Genomic DNA, 23108 nt, shown 5'->3' with positions numbered 1-23108 from the left:
GCCCCCATGGTTTATTTGAGAAAAAAAAAAGACTGCTCACTTAATACTTGTCTACTTGATGTACAGCAGCTATCCTACATAAATTACCTTTAAGTATTTTTTTCTGAACTGATTATAAATTTATCAAATTAACCAGAATCCTTCAGTGTATGCCTATAAGTTTACCACACATTCACACATCCCATGTCAACCCATACAGGTTCATTAAGAGATACTTAAGTGCAAACCAATTATTTCTAGCTGAGGATTACAAGCTGATTCTCTGGGCTAGTGAAGGTTGTGAAGGGTAACTTTCATTCTATCATTCCTTGTATAATGTACATTCTGCAATACAATCTGTCCCATGCCAATTATGGTGTTTTAATAGGCACTGGATACGAGGTCCGACAATAAAGTTCCCGGAATACCCCATAGTTCCGCCCCTAATACACATCAACCAAATTTTCCAGGAATGAACCTCGTTCTTTCCTCTTTTATATGTATGCGATTCCATTCCTTTCTGATCAGTAGTTTTTAGGTAGTCAGCCGTTATCGATCAACTCATTTTACATTGTATGCGTATTCGTGGTTCAGAGATATATAAAACCTAGAAAATGGCCCCTACGGGGTTCCTCTTAGAAAAACCAAAGTTTCTTCGTTCAATAATGAACAGTTTTGTAAGATATTTGTCCCTACCTGTCCTAGTTAATAGGCGATGTAATTATTTATCTAGCTAATTCTAGCAGGTAGGAACGACTTTATATTTACGTTTGAGGCATAGCATTGACTTTGTCAAGAAGATGAGGGAACCTTGGCAGATAAAGAACCCTACCTTGATTCTTCGCATGTGAATAAAAGTGCATTACTGAAGTTTGTTACCTATCCATAGGATAATATACCTTATCATAGTGTTTGTAGTGGCTATATCTACAGTATTCGTAGTGGTAGTGGCTATATCTACAGTATTCGTAGTGGTAGTGGCTATATATATCTACAGTATTTGTAGTGGTAGTGGCTATATCTACAGTATTCGTAGTGGTAGTGGTTATATCTACATTACAATGACTTGAAGTTGCATTGAACTTGTATAGTGGCTCAGGTACCTGGTACCTACAGACCTACTCTAGGCGGAAGTAAACATTTCCAAAGAAGAGGAACCTAACTTCTCTGCCAATAGAGATTTTGCATTTCCCTATAACTAGGGTACACCTAAGGCCAGCCACTCACTAGCAGGTAGACCTGATGGCAGGTACACCTGATCAGATCTACCTGATAGTGTGTGAGCGCTCATCAGGTAGACCTGAGCCCTGACAGACGGACCTTTTCAGCTTTACCTGACAAGTCTACCTGATAGTGTGTGTTCATCAGGTGTCAGGTATACTTTATCAGGTGTACCTGTCAGTTCTACCTGATAGTGAGTGGCTGGCCTAAGAAAACCCGTACCTAACGAGCTAATCAGTACTGAAACTATAGTCAAAGATCCTCTAATGAATTGGCCATCAGTAGCCATCTCTAATCTCACTGCCCTGAGCAAACTACCAACACAAATATCAATCTCTAATTAAGGTCCGTATTCTGGTACACTGATGATTTTTGATCCTCCAGTATTCAATTTAATTAGAGTTGAATTGTAACTCGATTTAGATTAGATCACTGATGTGGATTTTAACGATTGCATGGTAGAGATGAATCGAAACTGGCAGATTTAATTTGAAAGTATCAAAAGACTGAGTTCGTTTTCATGTTCTTCTCTTGGGTACAATCTACAGTCGATGAGATTGAAAGCAAAGTGACGTAAGCAAGCATGTAGTGAAATATTGTTTAGTAGTTTCGTTTATTGAAGTAGGTATAGGTACTCGAGAAATTGCTCAGTAGGTTGTAGGTACTCGAGAATTTGCGTGGTGTTCACTTATATTGAAAATAGAGGACGGAAACCAAAGATTGGGAACCGGATCAAATATCGAATTATCTAGGGTTCAATACCTATTGGGAAATAAAGCAGTGTTAAAAATCTCTAGTAGGCACGAGTATTAATAGAGCGACGTTTGGATCTTAACAGTATTCTTATTTACACTGATGATGTCAGCAATGGCGAAACATGTCTGTCTGTCTAAAAAAAAAAAAAAAAAAACCTCCCCCTAACTGTGAAGAGTATAAGTTACTGGTGTTCTTCTTTTCAAGATGAATCTTCACAAAGTCATTTTAGAATCTATCAGTAATAGTCCTCAAAACCCTTCTTACAACTTTGGGTAAACATCGACAAGAGGAGCTAACATCATTGAAAATCGCTCTAATAATGTCAATTACATCTTTTGCTGTTTCAGATGACATGTGTGCTGAAACTGAGGAACTCAATGTGGCAGACATTGCGGATATTCTGCATCACCAGTTTGTCACCTTTACCGGTAAGCCCTTTAAGTACTCCTAAGATGAACCGTACACAACCCACTCTGAGTCTTAGGTGTAGGAACATGGGAAAAACAGCCCCAAAGGTTGGTTTAAGCTATACTAATCTACTCCGCTAGGATCTCAAACAGCTCTTCAAAGACACAAAAGGTCGTAGTGACATAGGTCTTGAATAGCCGGTAGTCGATGATCCTATTTATACCATTACCAACCGTCCTCTCAGCTAAAGTTTTCAAAGCCGTAAAGGACCTGACACCTGACCAAAAGGAAGGCCTTTAACTTTCTCATGACCATCAATATACATATGGTTGGGTGGAAGAGCTCCTTCAGGAGAATCCTGCCACATAAAAGAAATCGTAAAAATAATAATTTTGGTAACCTAATGATTGGGACTCCAAATCTTCGGAGTCTGGCCTACAGTGCAAGAGAAAAATGAAGCTCAAAGCTCGGAGTCTGACGTACAGTGAAGAGTAAAAAAAGAAGCCTAAGGGTGGGGCGAGGGGCCAAATACGGCCCTGCTATGGCTCGAGTCTCATTCAGATTATTCTCTCTTGCAGGGATTATTGGACACCTACTTGAACATTTTGTCTGACCAGACGGAAGTCGGAGAAACTGTGGACAGGGTGACCACTTTAATCAAGGAGTTCTCAGCGTTCCACAACATTTGCATGGTACGTATGTACTCTTGTGAAGAGCAATATTCTAAGGTCTCTAAGTGATCTAAAAGATTTTTATATATATGATCAATGATTTATATATATATGTTCTTTTGTTCTATTTTTCTAATACCTTTTTCTCCCTCCTTTGTTTTTCTCTTTCCTTTTAATGTCAGCTATTAAGCTGACAAAAACCGGTTGGGTGGAAGAGCTCACTAGGTGAGAATCCTGCCATTAAAGCCTTAAAAAAAACAAGCTGGGCCCGTCCCTCCGGGAATTTTTTAGCCCGTAGTTTATTCGATCGTGATTAGAGAAAATCAGTACCTATGTACCTACCTAATTTGTTTAATATTCAGTTTATTATCATTCTTGATTTGATTTTTTGATTTTACTTTCATGTAATGATTTAAAATCAAGACTAGAGCCCGTTCTCCCTTCATTCCCATATCATGTTTAAGTCACCCATCCATTTATTGGCCTTCCTCGGCGTAGCTTAACATAGGTAACGCTAAAACCGGTCCTAAATTAACGACTGAAGTGTTATCTAAAACTTTCTCGCTTTGAGTTCATAGGTCGTCGCGACAAATTTCAAGATCACAGCTCATTTGTGTGAGAAAATGTGAAAAAAAATCCCCCAAAAACCACGCTTAATGGCTTTCTAAATTTGGACTGTAAACCCGTTCGTTTTGTGAATGTGACTTCTGACCTCTGGGTGCCTGGGACTCTTGCTTTTAGGGGCAAGAGGTAGCAACATTAGTGCCGTCTTAAAAGTAGGCTAAATCTTCTCTTCCTATCCCGTTAATTATTTTTGGTGAATGCTTCATTTGTAAGAAAACGAATGAAAGAAAGCTATATCAAGTTTTTCATTTTCATCTTCTTCAACCTCTTTCTTTCTCTTTTCGTTTTCTCAACCAATTTTTACAACTTCTTTCTTCGTTTTCTATCTTCCTTAATTTTTCATACTCTTCTTGTTCTATCGCGCTGAAAATCTAATAGAAGAAGCTAGGAGTAATACTTAGTCCATCAGTACCACTATAAACATTGGGTCACAATCACAAATGTCACAATGTTATTGGGCCAGGTGCAGAATTGATTTCTTACCACCGATTCTGGCGAGAATCACGTCAGAAGATTGAGTTTTGGTAGGTTGTACGTTGTCATAATAATGTATTTGAGTGGAAAGTTGATAACATGGGAAGGTTTTTTGAAAGAAAATGGAAATAGAAACCCTTTTAAATTTAGAGATATCCCCCCCCCCTCAACATACAGGGTGTAACGAGAACATCCAGAATATTCGCACTTTAATTCCATTTCCTCAATAATAAACTTTCAACTATGATTTATATTTGTAGAATGCAAGAGGCAGACATGGGCTTTGTGATATTGGTGGACAGGCGAAATGACAAATGGAGCTCAGTGAAGCACACGCTGCTAAGGATATCCGTAAGTATGGCCAGTCGAACCAAATTTATATTGTGATTTATATTTGTAGAATGCAAGAGGCAGACATGGGCTTTGTGATATTGGTGGACAGGCGAAATGACAAATGGAGCTCAGTGAAGCATACGCTGCTAAGGATATCCGTAAGTATGGCCAGTCGAACCAAATTTATATTAGCTTAATGGCTTTCTAAATTTGGACTGTAAACCCGTTCGTTTTGTGAATGTGACTTCTGACCTCTGGGTGCCTGGGACTCTTGCTTTTGGGGGCAAGAGGTAGCAACATTAGTGCCGTCTTAAAAGTAGGCTAAATCTTCTCTTCCTATCCCGTAAATTATTTTTGGTGAATGCTTCATTTGTAAGAAAACGAATGAAAGAAAGCTATATCAAGTTTTTTTCATTTTCATCTTCTTCAATTTCTTTCTCTTTTCATTTTCTCAACCAATTTTTACAACTTCTTTCTTCGTTTTCTATCTTCCTTACTCTTTTCATTTTTTTTCTTGAGTATGAACTATACAACTATGGTCACTTACTGCTTGTCGCTCTTAAGACATTGCTTCGGGAATGGCACGCTGAAATTTTTCATACTCTTCTTGTTCTATCGCGCTGAAAATCTAATAGAAGAAGCTAGGAGTAATTCTTAGTCCATCAGTATCACTATAAACATTGGGTCACAATCACAAATGTCACAATGTCATTGGGCCAGGTGCAGATTCTGGCGAGAATTACGTCAGAAAATTGAGTTTTCGTAGGTTGTCCGTTGTCATAATAATGTATTTGAGTGGAACTAGCGAACTATTTCGCTAACATGGTCTAGTTAAATGGTGAACGCTGATACTATTTATACAGGGATACTCTTTTATCTTTTACATCTATGTACCTGTCAAGGCAACTAATAACATTAGGTAGGTATCCTAATTTGCAACATTTAATGCGCACGGTGAAGTAAAGTGACAGAAGATTGTTGAGATTAGAATTGAGTATTGAGTGAAATATTGTTGCCTAAGGTTGACATGTTTCTTGGGAACATGTTAAGGACACCATTTTGTCTGAAACTGTTGTCCTCCATATTTTGGCAATTTGCATTTCACATTAGAACATATTACACTTCAATGTTGACTGCACATAACTGTGAACTCGTTTCGAGCGGAGATGAACAGTGGGTTCAATGTTTGGGTTGTCATAGACGACCGGCAGACGAGGGACAAGGTGGCGAAACCATCGAAGATCTTGAAGTTGGCCTCTGGAAAGAACGTCCTTTAAGTAGGACGAAAGAACGTCCTATCAGGGGTGGAAAAAGTTCCCACGAAAAAAAGGTTCCATTCTACCACGAACAGTTCATTTAGTTCACTTCGTGAGTTGTTAAAGAATTCCAATATTTGCAGACCGTCAAGGCAGGACAGTCTCAATCTCGAATTGCATCATGAGTTAATTATCGCCCAGTCTGAAATCCAATCAAGACTTCAAAGTTCAGATCAGGTCAGAGTGCAAGATCGGTTTATCCTTCGCTTGGATCGATCTCTGGAAAATGTCAATAATAATTACACACAATGTGAACCTAACCACGGACACTTGGCACGGATAAGCATCACCAATGATTTAACACTTCACTTTGCAAAAGTTGAACTTTCATTTCACAAATTAGACAAAAGGATCTGATAATATTATCAGGATGATCAGGATCTCGTTAGATTCTAATGGCAGTACCTATAGGGTGTGCTGGGTGTGTTATACTGTTATACCTATGTGTTATGGATTTATTGAACAAATGACGCAACCTTAGATTGTATATTTCGATTCAATTAAAAATGGGGAAAAAGAATTATTTTTTTTTTCTTTTCGAAAAACTACCACAAACACGTGAAACGAAACTGAATACCGTCGTGCATCGAGTGAACACTGGAGATTGGGTAATGGTTAAACATTTCTAGTGATTCGCTCAGTCGCGTAGATTTAAATGTCAGTGGATTCATGACACAAATAGAAAGTGCAAGCTAGAGCGTCACACAAGTGCAGAAATATTTGAAGAAAACATCGAATGTCATTCTAGCGAACTATTTCGCTAACATGGTCTAGTTAAATGGTGAACGCTGATACTATTTATACAGGGATACTCTTTTATCTTTTACATCTACCTGTCAAGGCAACTAATAACATTAGGTATCCTAATTTGCAACATTTAATGCGCACGGTGAAGTAAAGTGACAGAAGATTGTTGTGATTAGAATTGAGTATTGAGTGAAATATTGTTGCCTAAGGTTGACATGTTTCTTGGGAACATGTTAAGGACACCAATTTGTCTGAAACTGTTGTCCTCCATATTTTGGCAATTTGCATTTCATTTTAGCACATACTTATTAACACTTGAAACACCAAAATTATTTGGAAAAGTATTCTTAAGAAATCAAGCGGAAGAAGAACATACAAGTATTGTAGCATTTGTGTCAAATTTCGATCTTTTGATTCCATAAGTTGGCCTGGTCTGATGGTAATTTAATCGGGGAATTTCTAGCTGTCCAGTTAAGGTGACCAAGAGATCAACACACCTGAATGCAAATGGAACCAACACGTGACAGGTAAAGTAAGAAAACATTGGATCGTTTGTAAACAACAAAGTAGATTATGCAATTGTTTGTAAACAAAGTTCAAGATTAGTACACCAAGAGTTATTAACCCGAATGAGAAGATTTGACCAATCTGAAGACACTGATGGTAATTTGAAATATTATTTTGTCAATAGGTTGCTACACTGGTAAGGTTTGTGATCGGTACAATGTCAGGTATAATTAACTAATAACCACAGGTGTAAACCGGAACCAATTCTTTTATATAAATAATATTCCGTGCACTCTCCACTGAGGAGGTATTTTTTAGAGAAGCTGGCAGGCGTCCAATCTATGACATCAAAAAAAATATAATAAGCTAGAAAAGTTCCTAGTGCAATAATACAGACGGCTATTATTATTCAACACGTTGAGTGTTGACGTAACGCTATGACAATATAAACATAACAAGGTACCTACTTGTAGACATTGGAAAAAATAAACATGACAAATGAGTGAGAATGAAAAATACAAATATAAAAACAATACTTAAATGATGTTTGGGAGGAGGGCAAAGAAGGCACTCCCAAAGTTCCTCTCAAACTCGCCGAGATTCCTCTCTGCAAATGTCAATCTTTGCTGAAATAAATCTCGGCCACAAACTCCACAAAGATCTGCGCAAGATTTAATATCAACTTGATACATACATATTACATATTGCTTACAAAATAGTCCGTGTGCATAGAAACCACACAAATCACAACATTGTCAGAGAGAGTCTCCTGTTACACCAACACCTTGGTCAGACAGTATCCTGGTCACAACAACACACTGTAAGCAATGGTCATGAAATCCACTGCTAAAATTATTATGAAGGGCCTTGAAATATCCCAGGCTACGTCACTAGTGATAACAAATATAGTACACAGGAACGTATGTAGTATGATACGTGTAGTATGTATCTAGTATTTAATGTTATTCCGATGTATACTAATGGTTAATGTGATTTCATTAGCTATAGTAATAGTAATGAGTCGAACATAGTGCAGGAGTAAGGTATACATTTGTGTTGATAGTAAATAGATACCTTCTTCAACTTCATAGTAAGTATATCTGGATTCTTTTAGGAACCAGGAATGCTGTGTTCAGGTACGTCTTCTCATAAGTTCAGTAGGTACAATGGGAATCTAATATCAATACAATAATACCGACGATCACGTAGGACGTGATAACAGCTTTAGGAGATCGTAAATTTAGCTTCTAACTAGAATACGTATTACCTCATCAAATCATCTGACTGCCAAAAAGAACTGAAACCTATGAAACAGTTACATTTATGAATGAAGGAGCTGGACAAAGTAGGTTTTAACACACTTCAGAAGAACAAACTAATGGGTTTAAAATAAGTTTCAACTTCTATCCTCGATTGCCAAATAAGAAGTTACCGCTACAAAGAAACAGGTACGAGACTGCAAGACAAGACAGATAATGTCTGAACAAAGGACAAATGAAGCCGGTCTGACAAAGAATGTGAGTGGGTACAAGTCTAGGCGTTCTGTATACATTATGATCTTGCTTGAAATTTGGCGAGTAGGTGTGATATGTGCCAAGAGGTCTTTCGGGGATGATGTCAGAGGACGCAATATTAATAGATTATATTGGTACAATGGCAACTTGCTGAAGAAAATAGACAGAACTTTACATGCAAATGAATGTACGAGCTACCAAGACCTAGATATACCCCAAAGAAACCCAAAGGTACTTGTATTGGAATAGACAAGTAATTAATAAACTACATAATAAACTAAAGAAATATTGCAAGGAGTGGTTCGTACTACACATCATATTATGACAAGTAGCACTTGAAAACTTAAATAATTATAGTATACCATGTTCTAGTGAAGTAACACACAATGCAGAGGCTATGGTAATACAATGCAGAGGCTATGGTGTCTCCGGCTACGTGACCACAGGTGAAAGAGTTAACCAACACACAACACACACAATATGGGTGGATGACTTGATAAAAATTATGTAGGTACTCCATTCTTCAAGAAAATAATAAAAATTTGAACAGGAGAACAGGAAAAGCACTTCTGAAGATCATTGAGACCGTCTTTGTAAACGAGGAAATAAGTGAAGGAGCAAAAAATCAAGAAGGTTAACTATAAAAGTTCACTCGGGAATTTTAAATGAAATAAATGCACCTACATAGTCCATAGGTAGGAACTAGCAAGCTAATGCAGCAAAGTGGTTAGGAAAAAAAAAAAAAAAAAAATGCAACAACTAATGACTGACGAGTTTATCAAGAATTCCAGCAAAGAAAATCAGTTGTTCCGATAAGATTCTAGAATCGCACACACGCAACTTAAACAATACAGAAAATTAGCAGAATTATGCTTAAGAAGATTACCTACTAGTACAGCTGAGAATGAACACAACATATTCCCTGAAACCAATCAGGCTATTTGCAAGATTTTTGAGCTACGAATAATGACAAGTACAGCTCTGACCTGAATATTTAATTTATGTCATTTTCATGAGGTGACATCATGGTGACCTCATAACAAGCCTCGTTATTTGCAACATCTTCCTGTGTTCCCATAAAGGACATGATTCAATTGAGAGGTGCACTCAAGTCAAGTGATCTTTTTCAAATCGCGTTGAAAAAATGATGCAGACTAAAGAATATGCAATCAATGTTATAGTTACCGCTCTTTTCTCTGAGTCTCAAGTTTCATCGTTCAAATTCTTGAGAAAATTGGTGATTCTGCCTTAGCCCGCTGTTCTATCAACAAAATTAGATAGGTACTTTAGTGTCAAAAGATAAAATAAAGCGATTAATCCATTTATAGGTCGTAGCTTCTTTTTTTCAAGTTAGTGTGTTTCATGGAAGTACAAGTAGAGTATGCCAAATACCAACAAAAATTCTCGAGGAAAGAAGGAAAATGTTCTGAATTTCTGCTTGGTAATAATTTATGATATTTACATGATGTTCATAAAAACATTAATTTCACACAGAAACATCTTCTACATTCGCACATCACTTACGTAGGTTATTTTATAAATAGCGAAAACTAGAATGAAGTATCACATTGAATGTGTTTATTTGAAAGTAACCTGTATCTACTCATGCATATGTACCTAAATAGTAATACAAAATGTTTTTGTGTCTCCTAACATACTCCGCGGAGAAGAGAGTTTTCTTTTTTCCGATTCCATTATTATATTTTTCATTATCTTCTGTCACTCATCCATCTATCAGACCATCAGCAAATAAGAAGGTACATAGAACTACATTATATTCCTACGTATCATAATAAAAGTTTTAAATATCTACGTACATCTAGTAGAACTATTTCTACTTACGAGTAGATTCGATAAAAAGTCTCCATAACAGGGGAATCTTGTAAGAAAAGCGTCTGTCAACCCCTCATTAATTTTGAATTGATAGAATCAAAGGTGTTTTACGGCAGCCTCTCAATCAGGTCTAAGGGCTGAAATTTTTTTTCGCAAACAAAATTTTCGAGTGTATGCCTCCTTAAGGTCCTCCAGCCAGACCTTTACAAACCCCATCAATGCATTAGAATAGCATCTCAAAAAACAATGTAAACATACCAGAAGTAATAGCCGACGAATTCCCATCAGAGTCCAAATTCAAAATCTCCAATTCCATCCGAGCTCCAAAAATCGCCTCGGAAAACACACAAACACTCACTTCCACCTACATGTACGCATTAGAAAATACACAACAAAACTAAATAAAAACACAACTGAAAATGCAACTGCACCGGGACAATATCTCGAAAACCGTAACACATCGAATGTTAATGAAATTCAATTGATACCGACAATTTGTATGAGAATCACATGTTGAGTGAACGATACCCGATTCTGAACTGAACATACTGATTCTACTGATAGTACACAGCGTGGTAGCCAATGCCAGACAGCGGGTGCCAAAATGAGCCACGACCCATTAGGGGAGCTATTTGCCGTAGAAATTGCTCGTTACAGAAATACGAGAGGAAAAACTTTAGTTCTAAATCAACGGTGTGTCGCGGTTACGCTAAATCGTACATATCAGCTCTTACCACTCTTATAAGTGTATAACTAAACACTAACTACAAAATAAAAATTAAAAAATAAAAAACATAATCTTAAACTGCTAAGTTAGTGGTACAATTTAGCTAAGCGCATTATCATGATCAAATTCTCAAATAATCAAGGATGAAATCTCATGCCTTGGCTATGAACCCGCGACCTCCTGATTATCTGACGAGCGATTACTCACTGAGCTACGAGTACCTATCAAGGCAGTTTCAATGTTCTCATATCAAGTCTTCCGTATTCAGTTTGACAACCGCTGATCTTAGCTGTGTACTTAAGTGGTCTAGTACCAGTCTGAAGTCACTTTAGCCTGTAACTTTAGAATAATCAAGGATGAAATCTCATGCCTTGGCTATGAACCCGCGACCTCCTGATTATCTGACGAGCGATTACTCACTGAGCTACGAGTATCAAGGCAGTTTCAATGTTCTCATATCAAGTCTTCCGTATTCAGTTTGACAACCGCTGATCTTAGCTGTGTACTTAAGTGGTCTAGTACGAGTCTGAAGTCACTTTAGCCTGTAACTCTAAGTCTAAATAGAGTCTTCCAACTCTAGTACCTAGTCAGGGAAAAAAGAACCATTAATTCACGTGTGTTGGTTTTAGTATAACAATGTTCGAGTAGTAGGTATATTAGTATGTGGGAACATAGTAAACTCTGCACTCAATATACTGTGTTAGTTTGATATGGTCACATTGAAATTAAGATAGGGGTCGCGTGAGAGGGTACTGACCCCCGTGGTTAAAGCATTTTGTCATGTGGGTATTGACATTGACTGCACTGAGAGATTTACTTTCTATCATTTTCAATGCTCTCAGAAGGAGTCATCATCTCATCAGTATACAACTACATAACAACATAATCATCGAATAGGAAATTATTAGGACAATTTGAAATGTCTATGACGTCAGTTGTTTAAAAGCATAATGTTGGATTAGATATACATACATTATAAAAGCATATAGAACACACACAAAAGCATATACAATAAGAAAAAGAATAGAAAAGTTCCTAGTGCAATAATACAGACGGCTATTATTATTCAACACGTTGAGTGTTGACGTAACGCTATGACAATATAAACATAACAGATACAATGTAGTAGCCTACTGCTGGAGTAAAGGGACTTTTCAGTCCTATGCGAGCAGTATAAATAAGCACTATTATTATTAAGCACTATTATTACTTATTAACACTTGAAACACCAAAATTATTTGGAAAAGTATTCTTAAGAAATCAAGTGGAAGAAGAACATACAAGTATTGTAGCATTTGTGTCAAATTTCGATCTTTTGATTCCATAAGTTGGCCTGGTCTGATGTTAATATGTTCAAAGATTTTCTAGTTGTCCAGAGAGGTGACCAAGAGATTAACACCTGAATGCAAATTGAACCAACCCGTGAGAGGTAAAGTAACAAAACATGGGTTTGTAAACAACAAAGTAGATTATGCAATTGTTTGTAAACAAACTTCGAGATTAGTACACGAAGAGTTATTACCCGAATAAGAAGACTTGACCAACCTGAAGACACTGAAGGTAATTTGAAATATTAATTTGTCAAGAGGTTGCTACACTGGTACGGTTTGTCATTGGTACAATGTCAGGTATAATATTAACTAATAACCACAGGTGGAAGAAGTGTAAACCGGAACCAATTCTTTTATATAAATATTATTCCGTGCACTCTCCACTGAGGAGGTATTTTTTAGAGAAGCTGGCAGGCGTCCAATCTATGACATCAAAAAATATCATTGGAAAAAATAAACATGACAAATGAGTGAGAATGAAAAATACAAATATAAAAACAATACTTAAATGATGTTTGGGAGGAGGGCAAGGAAGGCATTTGAGGCACTCTTGAAATATGGACCGCCACTCCCAAAGTTCCACTCAAACTCGCCGAGATTCCTCTCTGCAAATGCCAATCTTTGCTGAAATAAATCTCGGCCACAAACTCCACAAAGATCTGCGCAAGATTTAATATCAATTTGATACATACATATTGCTTGCAAAATAGTCCGTGTGCATAGAAACCACACAAATCACAACATTGTCAGAGTCTCCTGTTACACCAACACCTTGGTCAGACAGTATATCCTGGTCACAACACCACACTGTAAGCAATGGTCATGAAATCCACTGCTAAAATTATTATGAAGGGCCTTGAAATATCCCAGGCTACGTCACTAGTGATAACAAATATAGTACACAGTAGGAACGTATGTACATATATTATGTGTAGTATGTAATGTTATTCAGATGTATACTAATGGGTAATGTGATTTCATTAGGTATAGTATATTAATAGTAATAAGTCGTACTCAGTATAGGAGTAAGGCAGTAAGGTATACATTTGTGTTGATAGTAGATAGGTAAGAGATAACTTCTTCAACTTCATAGTAAGTATACTTTAGGTAGTGTAGGAACTAGGAATGCTCTGTCCGGGTGCATCTACTCATAAGTTCAGTAGGTACAATGGGAATCTAATATCAATACAATAATACCGACAATCACTTAGGACGTGATAACAGCTTTAGGAGATCGTAAATTTAGCTTCTAACTAGAATACGTATTACCTCATCAAATCATCTGACTGCCAAAAAAATCTGAAACCCATGAAACAGTTACATTTTGTGAACGAAAGAGCTGGACAAAGTAGGTTTTAACACACCTTCTCAGAAGAACAAACTAATGGGTTTAAAATAAGTTTCAACTTCTATCCTCAATTGCCAAATAAGAAGTTACCGCTACAAAGAAACAGGTACAAGACTGCAAGACAAGACAGATAATGTCTGAACAAAGGACAAATGAAGCCGGTCTGACAAAGTAGAAATTCTATAGCAAGATTTAGATGAGTTACTGTATCTGAATATACAGCAAAGGCTGATTTGTCAGCGTATAAGTGGGCGTCATAATGAACGTAGAATTATCAGAACTAAACTCCTTGGTTCCCGTACTGGGGGTTGTAAACACAAGTTGCTTCGAACCCAGAGGTTGGCTTTCTAACACATCAGAACTCATTACTAGCTGTGTAGTTCCTCCAGTGTCCACCAGAGTGTGGCTGTCTAGGTGATTTTCCAATAGTTGATGGCTTTCCAATAGTTCATTACTATTCAACAGTTGACTATCGAGATGACTAGAAGTTTGAGGAAGAATGACTTCGTACTCTTGAGCGGGATTGTTTTCTATCACAGCAGTTTGAATGGGATTGTTGCTATTAGGAACTTTTACCATGGTACTTGCAGCAAGTTCTGAAGAAGCTGGGGTCTGTTTGATGAGCTTATCTCCTGGAAAAAAAACGAGAAAACACAACTGTAAGACGCATAACAGAAAAACGAGGGAATAGACCACCCAAAATAAGAAATACTTGAAGTACTTGATAACAAAGTCCTTAACTATTAGACCCACTTCAAACTACTCAAAAAATCGAGGAAATGTAAAAATTCCAAGACGAAAAATTTCAAAACCTTCGAAACTTTAGAGCAAAAGAATTAAAAAAAACCATAAGATACTCACGATTTATCTCCTTGCCTGTTTTACAGGCAAATGACTCTTGCTTGACGAACTTAACATGCGGGAACTGGTGTTTGATAAAGTAAAGGAACGTTGTATATCCCATCAGTCTATCATTAGTGTGGTTATCGTTATCTTTACTCGCTCCTTTGGGGGCGAATTGTTTCATATAAAGAGCGTGAATATGTTTCCGTGTGGATTTATCAGAAGAAATGGTAAGGGGAGTACGGCCATACCTAGAAAGAGAGAGTGGAGATTAGAGGAATAGTATAACGAAAAGGAAATTTCAAAGGCCCGGACAACAATGGAGGAGTTGCAAATGGGTAAAAATTATGAATAAATAGTCGATTCCTATGTAAAAAGTTGGGAAAAATCCAAATCTGAGGTCAAAACTCCGAAAAAATAAATGTAAACGATAGTTCCCACGAAAAAAAAAAAAGGTTCCATTCTACACGAACAGTTCATTTAGTCCACTTCGTGAGTTTGAGAATTCCAATATTTGCAGACCGTCAAGACAGGACAGTCTCAATCTCAATCTCGCATTGCATCATGAGTTAATTATCGCCCAGTCTGAAATCCAATCAATGCTGGGCCCGGGGCCCTCTGCCCCGTCTAAATACGGCCCTGCCTACAATAGCTATAACTGCTATAAGTATGTAGATGTTATAGGAAAATTCTATGACAACAATTAGGCATCTATTACAACTTATTGTTTATTCACTTGCTAGGCCATCTATTAGCAGACACAATCCCAACGTAATCGTGCATGTCTTAGGTGTAGATTTTGACTCATTAACATACACGTACAGAGAAATAGAGTTGTGTTTTAATTTGTGTGATTTTTGAACTGGTTTCGTTCGTTACAGTGCTGATTCCGGGTCGTATTCATTTTTGAGAGAAAATTCTTCTTATTCATCTTGAGACTGATTTGGGATATATCTTCGAAATATCAAAATGTCTACATAAAATCCCTAGAACTATTAATAAATATGTATAATCCAGTTAGTAATTTCGTCTCGAGTTAAACTATATTTCATATTCTATCCAGCTGCTTTTATTCTCAGAGAGGACATTTAACTTATTCTATTTTCTATTCTATTACAATTTTGTTCCATTTTCTCTCCCTTTGGGTAGATACGTAACAGTTTTACTTCATGTGGGGATTTTCCCAAACTTTCCCTGTGACTAAGCTTTTTTTCTCTAGATTTGTTGCATAACTAATAGATTGTAGCAGTTTTAAATGACTAACTACCACCTCAGTTTATTGAACGGATAACTTTATTGAATCCGGGTTTGATTTTTTAGTTTATGTACGTTGATTTTAAAGATGTTTTAAGCGTCATGTGTGCGATTTTATAAGTATTGACTTTGAATTCTTGATTTTTTTGAGTGCCATATTTTGGGCTTTTCTGTGCTTTTCTCCATAATGGAATCATTTCTAGTGCAACTTATCACTCCACGGAAAAAACGGCGGAAGGTAACCAGAAATATTGTTTTCCTATTCTAGGAATTTGTGTCCTTTGTACGTATGTTTGTACTTTTTTCATGTACTTGAAACTCCAAATGTCTTATACTTTGCCACTTTTTCATTTTTCTGGGGTTTTTCTTGTATTATAAAATTTTGTTTTAGGTTTAAGATGGATGATCAAAGCTCATGCCTTCTTATCTTTAGGAGCCCAACAATTTTTGCTCGTTTCTGTGTTTTCTCATGTTATTGAAAAAGCAATCTCTGAAGTTAGCAACAAATTCTTCAAGGAGGAATTCAAATTCAAAGTAAGACCAAAAATGGTGCATCTCTGGTAATAAAATAATTCAAGAAATTTACCAATGAAGAAAGAACCAACATATTTCAAGATATTTGCCAAGAAATTTTGCCTTTGGAAAACCATCATAATTCAAGAAATTTTCGCTTTTCAGAAATAATCCTTTAAAATAATTTGAGAAATTTGCCTTTCGAAGTCCAACCTCTAAAATAATTCAAGAAATTTGCATTTCGGGGACCAACCTATCTGACAGACAAGCAGATATTGAGATTTATTTATGTACTGATATATGCTGATCTAATCCGACTATTTTCTGTGTTTCAGCTCGTTATTTGTAGTTGTGTAGAAGAACTGCACCAATATATTGACAAGTCAGAACTGACTGCAGAATACGGTGGAGACCTGGTGTATTGCCATCATCACTGGATTCAACAGAGAATAGTAAGTATGACTGGATTACAGAGGTCAGTAAACAGTCCAGATACTGCTGGCTCCGTGGAAACACCTCTTTCGTCCTCTAATATTCCAGTCCTGTTGGTCAAAATATACGTATACATTTGTGTATCAAGCGTTCCGGGAGGTGCGCGAACGTCAAAAGTTCGTAACGCCGTCGTTACACGAAATAAAGCATGGGTTATCAGCATTTTCATCTTACTTCTATACAGCTGCAATTGATAGCTAAATCCCCTTTAAGGAGATGAACTCTTCATTTCTCGACAAAGTCACAAATTTGGGTTGGGGTTGTGTTTTTTGGGTCACTAGAAGCTATTCGCTGTGAAAACTCATTTTGTTATTTATTATTAAATACCTACTTTAATGTTCAATCGATTTTTGTTAGGTGTATTGCCATCATCACTGGATTCAACAGAGAATAGTAAGTATGACTGGATTACAGAGGTCAGTAAACAGTCCAGATACTGCTGGCATCGTGGAAACACCTCTTTCGTCCTCTAATATTCCAGTCCTGTTGGTCAAAATATACGTATACATTTTTTGTATATCAAGCGTTCCGGGAGGTGCGCGAACGTCAAAAGTTCGTAACGCCGTTACACGAAATAAAGTTTCATGGGTTTTCAGCGTTTTCATCTTACTTCTATACAGCTGCAATTGATAGCTAAATCCCCTTTAAGGATGAAGAATTCATTTCTCGACAAAGTCACAAATTTGGGTTGGGGTTGTGTTTTTTGGGTCACTATTAGAAGCTATTCGCTGTGAAAACTCATTTTGGTATTTATTATTAAATACCTACTTAAATGTTTAATCGATTTTTGTTCCAGGCCCTAGAACAATTTTCAATTCAAACCAGAACGGTGTCTGATCTCCTAGATAAGTTCACCAAACTCTTCCAAGACAGCACTGAGGAGTATCCTATAGAAATTCACAGTATTAAGAATGTGCTTCATGCACAGAGTATAGGTAAGTGACGTTCTTTAGCATAAAGGTTAAGTTCGCGGGCACAACGGTGACCATAGACCATGGACCATTTACCCTCGCCATAGACCATCGCATTGTAGGTACTCGTTTTTCTACTGCAAATATTTCAGCGGTTTACTTTCTGGTGTTCCCGTTTTGACCCAGCACCTGAAGGCGAAGTATTGTATCTCTTTTCGCCCATCTGACGAGGGACTTACTACGGGATGGGCATGCTACGACACAGACCACATGCGTCTAATGTAGCCGTTTTTTTCTTTACTACGATAGAAAAACGCCGGTGAAACACTCACCTTTAAATAAAAAATAAAAACATCCTAACGAAAAAGATGAGATTGCAAAACATAGAAGGATTACCCCTTGAATATCGAACTTGAAATAAAATATTACTTAATGATGATAATAATCTTTGCTCATTTCAGACTATGCTCTCAGGAAAGAGGAAATCCTAGAGGCTGCAAAGCGCGGCGAGTCTCTGCTCTATGATTTCAAATCACGAAGCCGAGAGCCCTCCTCTCTCATCAACATTACGGCAGTAGAGAGGCTACTTGTACAACTAGAGGAAACGGAGAGAACTTTTGATGAATTCTGGCAAAACCATTCGGCCAAAATGCGTCAACTGCTGGAGCTACGGACGTTCGAGTATAACTTCAAAGAAACTCAGGTACTGTTCATTTCTTCAATGCTAAATTACTCATTACTGTTGTATTTTACGTATGCCTACATATTAAAATTATTGTAAAATTGAGATAGGGCTAAACTCTGAAAAAGTGCTAAAATGCATGTCACTTTCGCTTGTAAATAATATGAGATCAAGCGAGTCCTATTGGAACAACTGCAGGAGTTGCGCGGAGAGAAGATACGCCAGTACAGCGCTAACTTTGCGTAAGTTCCGTATGATGCATAGAGATGTGTAAACAGTAAGTGAGATATTACCAGAACTGCTCTTTTCAATGAACTACTCAGACAATGAGTCAGATCCTAACTCCATCTATATACCTTTAGGGAGTTGAGAGTGACTGAGTGAGTTACATATTTTAGGATTTGATTCGTTGAATGAGTGTCCAGTGAAAAGAGTAGTTCTTTTATATAACTCACGTAATCGTTACATAATTGTAGATCTGTAATGATGGGCCTAGTAGGGACCAGTGCGGCAGACTTACACAAATGAGCTCTGATCTTGAAATTTGTCGCGACGACCTATGAACTCAAAGCGAGAAAGTTTAAGATAACACTTCAGTCGTTAATTTAAGTTGTATTCGCTTCGGTGTCGTCTGAGAAAGTTTTAGATAACCCTTCAGTCGATCATTTAAGACCGGTTTTAGCGTTACCTATGTTAAGCTACGCCGAGGAAGGCCAATAAATGGATGGGTGACTTGAACATTATATTGGGAATAAAGGGAGAACGGGCTCTAGTCTTGATTTTAAATCATTACATAAAAGTAAAATCAAAAAATCAAATCAAGAATAAAATAATAAACTGAATATTAAACAAATTAGGTAGGTACATAGGTACTGCTTTTCTCTAATCACTACTGGCTAAAAAATTCCCGGAGGGACGGACCCTGCTTGTTTTCTTTACAATCTTCGATAAAGTATTACTAATGGCCGGGGCCACAAGTGAGCGTACTTGGATTAACTTCGGATTAAGCAATCTGATTGGTTGATTTCCAAAAAATTCAGCCAATCAGATTGCTTAAACCGATTTTAAACTCACTTTGTGGCCCCCGGCCTTAGTAAGGTAACTTTTTCATATTGTAAATATTCTTATCTATTACAGGAGTTCTTCCCAGGTCTGATTCACATTGTGTTTGTACTGCGACCGTCCGGGTTCTTTCAGAAAGCAATCTCTGAAGTTAGCAACAAATTCTTCAAGGAGGAATTCAAATTCAAAGTAAGACCAAAAATGGTGCATCTCTGGTAATAAAAAAATTCAAGAAATTTACCTATGAAGAACCAACATATTTCAAGATATTTGCCAAGAAAAGACCAACCTCTAAAATAATTCAAGAAATTTGCATTTCGGGGACCAACCTATCTGGAGATTTTGCATTTCCCTATAACTAGGGTACACCTAAGGCCAGCCACTCACTAGCAGGTAGACCTGATGGCAGGTACACCTGATCAGATTTACCTGATAGTGTGAGCGCTCATCAGGTATCAGGTAGACCTGAGCCCTGACAGACGGACCTTTCCAGCTTTACCTGACAAGTCTACCTGATAGTGAGTGGCTGGCCTAAGAAAACCCGTACCTAACGGGCTAATCAGTACTGAAACTATAGTCAAAGATCCTCTAATGAATTGTCCATCAGTAGCCATCTCTAATCTCACTGCCCTGAGCAAACTACCAACACAAATATCAATCTCTAATTAAGGTCCCTGTTCTGGTACACTGATGATTTTTGATCCTCCAGTATTCAATTTAATTAGAGTTGAATTTGTAACTCGATTTAGATTAGATCACTGATGTGGATTTTAACGATTGCATGGTAGAGATGAATCGAAACTGGCAGATTTAATTTGAAAGTATCAAAAGACTGAGTTTCGTTTTCATGTTCTTCTCTCGGGTACAATCTACAGTCGATGAGATTGAAAGCAAAGCAAAGTGACGTAAGCAAGCATGTAGTGAAATATTGTTTAGCAGTTTCATTTAGTGAAGTACTCGAGAAATTGCTCAGTAGGTTGTAGGTACTCAAGATATTGCGTGGTGTTCAGTTGTATTGAAAATAGAGGACGGAAGCCAAAGATTAGGAACCGGATCAAATATCGCATTATCTAGGTTGGATTGTTGGACACCTATTGAGAAATAAAGCAATGTAAAAATTGCACGAGTATTGTTTGGATTCATCGATCTCGCCCCCCATCCCTTCGGGGGTCTTAATAGAGCTACGTTTTGGGGAGGAGGTGGGGGGTGTAGAAGTCTTAACAGTCTTCTTATTGGTTGAAAGAACCCTCAAAACCCCAGCTGAAAATCACTTGAATAACGTCAATATTCTCTTCCTGTTTCAGATGACATGTGTGCTGAAACTGAGGAACTCAATGTGGCAGACATTGCGGATATTCTGCATCACCAGTTTGTCACCTTTACCGGTAAGTCCTTTAGTACTCCTAAGATGAACCGTACACAACCCACTCTGAGTCTTAGGTGTAGGAACATGGGAAAAACAGCCCCAAAGATTAGTTTAAGCTATACGAATCTACTCCGCTAGGATCTCAAACAGCTCTTCAAAGACACAAAAGGTCGTAGTGACATAGGTCTTGAATAGCTGATAGTCGATGATCCTATTTATACCATTACCAACCGTCCTCTCAGCTAAAGTTTTCAAAGCCGTAAAGGACCTGACACCTGACCAAAAGGAAGGCCTTTAACTTTCTCCTGACCATCAATATATGGTTGGGTGGAAGAGCTCCTTCAGGAGAATCCTGCCACATAAAAGAAATCGTAAAATAAGTATACAATTCAAGGTTGCGTCATTTGTTCAATAAATCTATACCAGTATAACACACCCAATAGATACTACCATTAGAATCTAACTAGATCCTGATAATATTATCAGATCCTTTTGTCTAATTTGTGAAATGAAAGTTCAACTTTTGCAAAGTGAAGTGTTAAATCATTGGTGATGCTTATCCGTGCCAAGTGTCCGTGGTTAAGTTTACATTGTGTGTAATTATTATTGACATTTTCCAGAGATCGAACCAAGCGAAGGATAAACCGATCTTGCACTCTGACCTGATCTGAACTTTGAAGTCTTGATTGGATTTCAGACTGGGCGATAATTAACTCATGATGCAATTCGAGATTGAGACTGTCCTGCCTTGACGGTCTGCAAATATTGGAATTCTTTAACAACTCACGAAGTGAACTAAATGAACTGTTCGTGGTAGAATGGAACCTTTTTTTCGTGGGAACTTTTTCCACCCCTGATAGGACGTTCTTTCGTCCTACTTAAAGGACGTTCTTTCCAGAGGCCAACTTCAAGATCTTCGATGGTTTCGCCACCTTGTCCCTCGTCTGCCGGTCGTCTATGACAACCCAAACATTGAACCCACTGTTCATCTCCGCTCGAAACGAGTTCACAGTTATGTGCAGTCAACATTGAAGTGTAACTAATTGTTCTGGTGAAGATGAGCAGAACTCGGGAGTCCTGTGCCTGCAGTTGTTCCCATGATCGGGACAGTGTCACGTCGATCGGTACCTCGGGCCGGGGCTTTGGGCGCCGATATCTTCAAATCATGGACCTCTTCTATTCTCTCTACAGGATCCTGTTCTATCCAGGCATGTATTACTTCGTTAGTAAAACTCCTAGAAAACCATCTTAGTGTGATTCGTATGTGTCGTTCGCGTTGAGATCGAACAGCTATCTAGTGATAAAAAATACAAGATTCAAATAAAAAAATATGATTTTATTGAATTTCTTTTACTAGTTCCTACCTTTGTCGGACTATGTAGGTGCATTTATTTCATTTAAAATTTCCGAGTGAACTTTTATAGTTAACCTTCTTGATTTTTTGCTCCTTCACTTATTTCCTCGTTTACATAGACGGTCTCAATGATCTTCAGAAGTGCTTTTCCTGTTCTCCTGTTCGATTTTTTTATTATTTTCCTGAAGAATGGAGTACCTACATAATTTTTATCAAGTCATCCACCCATGTTGTGTGTTGGTTAACTCTTTCACCTGTGGTCACGTAGCCGGAGACACCATAGCCTCTGCATTGTATTACCATAGCCTCTGCATTGTGTGTTACTTCACACAGTGTATTGTCATGTTTTTTCATAACCATTGCCAATATTATGAACTCTGTGCTCGGAATATTTATAATTAACATTGTTATTATGTTATTATTAACAATCTTAACCCTTCCTCTCTCCGGGACACAATTGTGGGTCTTGTGGATCAAATAAAGTGAAGTAATATTGCTTACATTATCTTACCCCAATCCTTCCAACACTGTGATATAGGTTTTTACTTCTTTTTATTCAACGAAAAATTTGTATTGAAATTGTTAATTCGTGTGATGTGCCTAAGGTACATTGATGTACGAGTATTACCTACCTGCTCAGGGATTAGCAAAAGAATAGAATATGCTTTTTTTTGCCAGTATGAGACTGAAAAGTCCCTTAAATGTCCCAATAATGTCACTCAAGGAGGTATGTTGATGGTACTAATGATGGATGAAAATAATTTTTAGCCATAAAATACCAAGGTAATGAAATACCTATAATGCCCCCCATGGTTTATTTGAGAAAAAAAAAGACTGCTCAC

The 23108-nt window shown here is 37.4% G+C and overlaps 2 protein-coding genes across 2 annotated transcripts in view; one reads left to right on the top strand and one right to left on the bottom strand.

Moving 5' to 3' along the window:
• The first annotated feature begins 4077 nt into the window (after window positions 1–4077).
• Window positions 4078–23108, top strand: part of LOC103505783 (guanine nucleotide exchange factor DBS) — a 36326-nt gene continuing 17295 nt past the window's right edge. The window contains exons 1-8 of the mRNA XM_026821022.1: window positions 4078–4484; window positions 13222–13234; window positions 16320–16420; window positions 16735–16851; window positions 17688–17826; window positions 18264–18505; window positions 19622–19735; window positions 20851–20931. Of these exons, the coding sequence (XP_026676823.1) occupies window positions 4377–4484; window positions 13222–13234; window positions 16320–16420; window positions 16735–16851; window positions 17688–17826; window positions 18264–18505; window positions 19622–19735; window positions 20851–20931 (915 nt within the window). The 5' untranslated portion in view covers window positions 4078–4376. The remainder of the gene's footprint in view (window positions 4485–13221; window positions 13235–16319; window positions 16421–16734; window positions 16852–17687; window positions 17827–18263; window positions 18506–19621; window positions 19736–20850; window positions 20932–23108) is intronic.
• On the bottom strand, window positions 13961–14901 carry LOC103505773. Its single transcript, XM_008470137.3, has 2 exons — window positions 14651–14901; window positions 13961–14421 (listed from the first exon to the last, which is right to left on the bottom strand). The coding sequence occupies exons 1-2, from the start codon at window positions 14814–14816 to the stop codon at window positions 13991–13993; spliced, it is 597 nt and encodes a 198-aa protein (XP_008468359.1). The 5' UTR covers window positions 14817–14901; the 3' UTR covers window positions 13961–13990.

The sequence above is a fragment of the Diaphorina citri genome, unplaced genomic scaffold (assembly GCF_000475195.1).
Source record: "Diaphorina citri unplaced genomic scaffold, Diaci psyllid genome assembly version 1.1 scaffold194, whole genome shotgun sequence".
NCBI classification, from domain to species: Eukaryota; Metazoa; Arthropoda; class Insecta; order Hemiptera; family Psyllidae; genus Diaphorina; species Diaphorina citri.
The sequence above is the reverse complement of the archived record's forward strand: the minus strand, read 5'-3'. Positions and strand labels throughout refer to the sequence as shown.

What these genes read in the sequence shown, in the direction of transcription:
- LOC103505773 (XM_008470137.3), bottom strand. Translation starts at nt 14,816, where the DNA reads ATGAAACAATTCGCCCCCAAAGGAGCGAGTAAAGATAACGATAACCAC. An exon ending in AACAGGCAAGGAGATAAATC is followed by an intron (nt 14,422 to 14,650) that starts GTGAGTATCTTA and finishes TTTTTTTTCCAG; the next exon opens with GAGATAAGCTCATCAAACAG.